Source organism: Octopus bimaculoides, chromosome 20 (assembly GCF_001194135.2).
Source record: "Octopus bimaculoides isolate UCB-OBI-ISO-001 chromosome 20, ASM119413v2, whole genome shotgun sequence".
Classification (NCBI taxonomy): domain Eukaryota; kingdom Metazoa; phylum Mollusca; class Cephalopoda; order Octopoda; family Octopodidae; genus Octopus; species Octopus bimaculoides.
The window spans coordinates 44,099,631-44,105,528 of NC_069000.1; the positions used below are offsets into that span (position 1 = coordinate 44,099,631).

Sequence of the window (5,898 nt, forward strand, 5' to 3'; positions counted from 1 at the left end):
CTCAATAGGAGAGATGAAATGAGGTGAGACAACCATCAAAAGGCCCTGTTCTTCTTGTTGATATGGTGGTCTGTGCACCTCAACAACCTTGAGAAGCAAATCAGCAGGGCACATCCTCCTGATCAGGCCTTACATGCTGGAAAAGTCCAAGGACAGAAGCCAGACTAATATGGATCACCTCTTTCTAGAGGTAAAAGTGGGGTTTGCATAGGGCCAGCAGCCTTACTTAGGGGGGTAAAAAAAAAAAAAAGGGCTAAGTTACAGAAGCATTGATGACATTTCAAAAACTAACAAGACCTGGGGGCAAGGCGAGGCGGTGGTGGGGAGACAAATATTTTGAAGAGAGCGGATGAAGCAAGCACAAAGAACTACTTACCTAAACAACGGAATGGTCTGACTGTGTGGTTGCCGTGTTTGTGGCAGTGAGTGGCATTGAAACGGCACCAGTTTGGAATGGTCACTTTGTAGCTTGCTTGCAGGACGTTGGTCACTTCATGGTCAGGGTATAACTGAGAGAGAGAGAGAGAGAGAGAGATAATATAAATAAATGAATCATTTGAAGTAGACGGTATGTGTGGGGGCAATGCAAGATATTTCAAGCGTTTGAAATGTGAAAAGATTCAGACAATGATGATGATGATGAAGATGATGACGATTACCACAACAAGGATGATGGTGATGATGAGAATTACAATGATGAAAATGATGAAGATTATGATGATAACAATGATGACGATGACGCAAATGATAAACATTGGCGCCAAGATGACAATGACAATGAAGATGATGACAAAAATGATGATTTGTAGTGAATAAAAACCAAAGAATAAACAAAATGTGTGAAAGCCCCAGAAATAGTTAAAGACAGATTTTTAGCTTTGCTTTCATGGAATTAAACAGAATACAGGAAGATTCCATCCCCTACCCCCACCAGTCAGTCTGTATAGGACACCATTCTCTCATCATCATCATCGTCATATGTAAATTGGTACCAGATCATTTGAGAATGTTCCGTAATTACATAACAGCTGAGCTCTATCAGTGTAATGTAGAATAGAGTGTTACGTTACAAAGATAAGAGTGGAGTAAGATGTAAACCTCATCCGCAACAGGACATCAAAACTATTTAAGGTAGCACAGGTAACATTAGCCAGATGATCTCTCTCTGGCTAATAGCAAATCACATGGTAAATCTAGCTAATGGAAGAATATGGTTTTATAGCACCAACACAACAAAGAGGATAAGGGTGGGATGTGTGCATGATATATGTATATGATAGGACAGGCACCAATTACAGGTAATGTTACGCTAATTATCACCTGTCTGTTTCATACACGACAGCTCTGGAGAATTGAAACAAATGTAGATATTGAAATCTGAACCATCTATCGGATCAATCGTTGATCAATACAGACAGACACATACATATGCATGTATAGGTAGATCAATAGACGCACAGACAAACATAACTATTCATTAACAGAGGTGGTTGTTGTTGATGATGCTCACAGATTATTTCAATGTCAAGAACATCATCAGATTTTGTTGTTTAGTTAATAAAATAACCTTTATTAGCTTTTACTGACTTAACGACTTATTTACTTACCTGAGCACCTGCCCACTCCAACCTACACACACACACACACACACACACAGCCATGTGCACACATACATACACACACACACAACTAATAGCAAATGATTCAGATATTTAGGTCCATGTGCATGCATCTATTTCATAAATTCATCAACACACACTCCCACCCACAGTCGTCATCATTCTAATGTCCACTTTTCAAAGTTTCCATGGGTCAGATGATGTTTGTTCAGCCTGGATGCCCTTCCTGTCACCAATCCTCACAAACCCTCTCCATAGCCAGGTATTTTTTTTTTTTGCAGAATATTAGAAATGAACGACGTTCATTCACAACAGTCATGTGATGCCAAAACAAGGAGAGACAAACACACATATGATTAGCTTCTTTTCAGTTTTAATCTACCAAATCCATGCACATGGCCCTTTTGTTGGCCTGGGGCTATAGTAGAAGGCACTAGGCCAGGGTGCCATAGAGTGGGATTGAACCAGAAACCAAACAATAGAGAAGCAATCTTCTTAACCACACAACCACACCTGTACCTTTAGGCGTGTGTGTGTGATCATTTAACATCCTCCTTCCATGCAGGCATGGGTTGGATGGTTTGACTGAGGACTGGCAAGCCAGAAGGCTGCACCAGGCTCCAATCTGATCTGGCAGAGTTTCTACATCTGGATGCCCTTCCTAACCCTAATAATCACTCCAAGAGTGTAGTGGGAGCTAATTACATGCTACCAGCATAGGGACCAGTCAGGCAGCACTGACATCGACCATGCTCGAATGGTGCTTTTTACAGAGAGAGAGAGAGGGGGGTGAGGAGGGTCTGTCACAACCCTACAGGCTCTTTAGGCGTGACTGTATCCTGGTTCTCATTGCATATGAGTGGCAATACAATGCTAATCCCTGAATGAGACACCAGCCCATCATAGAGTTAACCCTCAGACTTTGCCACTGGTTTACTTTCGGTTGATAAACTACCCCTAATTTGCAGAAAAATGTGTTGGCGGCCAGCGTTTTTTTTGGGGGCCACAAGGGCTGCTAAAAAAAAAAACATTTAGGACAACTCAAAGGAAAGTAGGGATTTATGTAGGGATGTGTAAACAACAATCATGATAGTAATATTGTTTGGAATACTTACAGTTTTACAATATGAAAGTATTTGAACAGGACTGCTAAGACAGCTTTTGCCGTTGTCAGTATCAGCTTGCCAGCCATTTGGTGTTCGGTGCATGGAAGGTTTGTTGCAGAGGAAGGCCACCATCGGCTCAAATTTTCTGGCATTCATGTCCATGTTGACAACCACAGCCTGTAAAATAAAGAAGATAAGGGGTTAAGAAACTTAGGGATTAAAACAAGAAACAATATCATATAATAAATTCCTTTAAAAAAATCTTATTCCAAAAGATGCTATACCTAACTCAACAATCCAAGACAATCGTGATTCTTTCCAATTTTTGGTGTAAGACCTGCAATTTTGAGGGGAGGGGATAGTGAATTACAACGACCCCAGGATTCAACTGGTACTTATTTTATTGAATTTGCAAAGAAGAAAGGCCAAGATGAACTTGGTGACATTCATACTCAAAACATTAAATGCCAAGAAATATGCTGCTAACAATTCTGCCAGCTCATTGCTTTATATTCAACACATTTAGGATAAATTACTTTAATTGCCAAAAAGCAATGGAACACTAGAGCATAGCACACACACACACACACACACACAATCATACAAACAATTACTCTCAGGAGACTAATTGTTTCTCTTCTTAACAATATAAAACCGGTGCCCATAACAATGCTTCAGAGTTTTGAAAATATTTACATATTTACATTTTTTATTGGCAAAAATGTTTTTCATAACATTTGGGATATAAAATTATGCACTTCCAATTTTGAAGAGGGGGTAAAGAGGACTTTGGGGAGGGGGTGAGAAATATAGTGCAGTTAACCCTTTCGTTACTGTATTTCTGTTGAGATGCTCTGTGTTTCTTTCAATTAATTTTAAATATAACAAAGAATTTAGTAAAATAACTTAGTTATCGTTAAGCTAGTGTTAGGAACAAATTGTGACTAAGGTTTGGAAGATTTTAATTTAAAACTTATGAAAACAAGACATTTATACTACAAAGTCAGAAGTGATTTCAGCCAGGTTGGTATCAAAAGGGTTAAAGCAAACTAACTTCTCATCCCATCTTCATTTTATTTATTCATTTTTTTTTTTGAGGGGGAAGATCAGACAGAACACAGCTAGGACAATATTACCCAATGTGTCCTTCCATTTTGAAGACAGCACGTAGCAATTTGAGGTTGGTTTGGCTGCTATTCCAAGCAAGCCAAGTGCAAAACAGAACAGAAGCCAAATTCCTCATATTATTGTTGCTGTATTCGTAGTGGCTGCAGTGCATCAGTGGTAATCATAACAAAGATGGAGAAGGTGGTAGCGGAGAAGGTGGTAGCGGAGAAGGTGGTAGCGGAGAAGGTGGATGAAGACATCAAACGCTGCACATAATCTTGTCCAAGAAATCTACTACTAAGTTGATTAACAAAAGTTTTGACCTATCCTCCTTCTATGAAAGTACCAGCTTAATTTCATCGCACATCTCCAATCCTTCGACCTCTATGTCAGGCAGATGGCTTGATGTAGCTTCATCAACACCACCATGACCACCACCACCACCACCAACAACAACAACATCACTTCAATGTCATTATAGCAAAAACTTCCCTACAGCAATCTTGATCTTTTAAGAAATAATCAATATACAGTAGTAGTAGTAGTAGTAGTAATAACAATAGTAGTAGTTCTGATGGTGGGAGTGATAGACCAAGTGGTGGTGGTGGTGGTGGTGGTGGTGGTCATGGCGGTGGCAGTAGTGAGGCTGGGTGTTTGGTTGGGTTGAAATCTACACAAGTTTCAATAAATGCTGCGACATTTCATGAGAAAGCGTTTGCAGAGTTAAAAGCAGCGCTGGTAAATACCAGGAGATTAAGCTACGTTGATAACAACAGAAGGAGGGTTGGTCACTAAGTCAACGGAGAGGATTAGAGAGTAAGGATTGGTAATAAAGAGGGTTAGAGAGTAATGATGATGATGATGATGATGGAAGTGGTGGTGGTGGTGATAGTTGTGACAAAGACGATTGTTGTAATGGTATGACAGTGGTGGTGGTGAATAACAAACAACAATTGTTGTCTCTGCCGACCATAACCACTTCAAGGGATACTCGTCCCTCTTCTGAAACTCACAGATCTAACTTTACAACCCGCCCCCCACAAATGTGGCAAACTATGGTGCCTCAAGAGTTAAACACCTCATGTGCAAATGTATACATGCACAGATACAAGCATGGCTGTGTGGTAATAAGGCTGCACCTCGGCCACATGGTTTCAGGTTCAGTCCCACTGTGTGGTACCTTGAGTGTCTTCTACTATGGCCTCAGGCTGACCAATGTCCTGTGAGTGGATTTGGCAGACAGATACTGAAAGATGATCACTGATTGTGTGTGTATCCCAAAACTGCTTGACAACCAGTCTTGGTTTGTTTATGTCTCCAGAACTTAGCAGTTCAGCAAAGGAGACACATAGAATAAGTCCTAGGTTTAAGGGAAAAAAAAAAGTACTGGGTTCGATTCACTCGACAAAATTCTTCAAGGCAATGCTCCAGCATGGCTACAGTCTAATGACTGAAACAAGTAAAAGACATATAGAAATATATATAAATCTAAATCAATGTGCTAAAATACGAATTAGATTTTTCGTGGTTTGAGATTTAACTCCTATTTCTAGCGTGGTGGAAAACCACTTCATGTCTAGTTTTTATACACACATAATATAAATATGTATATGCATGTAAATATATGTGTGTGTCTGTGTGTGTAGATATATAGTTCAAATTTATAGAAAGATGCAGACAAAGACAGGTGTATGAACAACAAGCAGGTATATTAGTTTGATGCTTGGGAAAAATGGAAAAGTCTCTTACGTTTTGAGTCTAGGCTCTTCAACAGAAAAGAATAAAAGGAAATAAACAGAGAGAGAATGTCAAAGAAGGTGTTGAGATTTGTTGTTGGCACTCCGTCGCTTATGACGTTGAGGGTTCCAGTTGATCCGATCAACGGAACAGCCTGCTCGTGAAATTAACATGCAAGTGGCTGAGCACTCCACAGACACGTGTACCCTTAACGTAGTTCTCGGGGATATTCAGCGTGACAAGGCTGGCCCCTTTGAAATCACAGGTACAACAGAAACAGGAAGAAAGAGTGAGAGAAAGTTGTGGTGGAAGAGTACAGCAGGGTTCGC

At 40.1% G+C, this 5,898-nt stretch overlaps 1 protein-coding gene across 1 annotated transcript in view; it reads right to left on the bottom strand.

Moving 5' to 3' along the window:
• The window catches only part of LOC106870068 (amyloid-beta precursor-like protein), a 99,432-nt gene that overhangs the window by 16,380 nt on the left and 77,154 nt on the right, over window positions 1–5,898 (bottom strand). The window contains exons 2-3 of the mRNA XM_014916039.2: window positions 2,735–2,902; window positions 377–509 (exon numbers count right to left, since the gene is read on the bottom strand). Coding sequence (XP_014771525.1) covers window positions 377–509; window positions 2,735–2,902 — 301 coding nt within the window. The remainder of the gene's footprint in view (window positions 1–376; window positions 510–2,734; window positions 2,903–5,898) is intronic.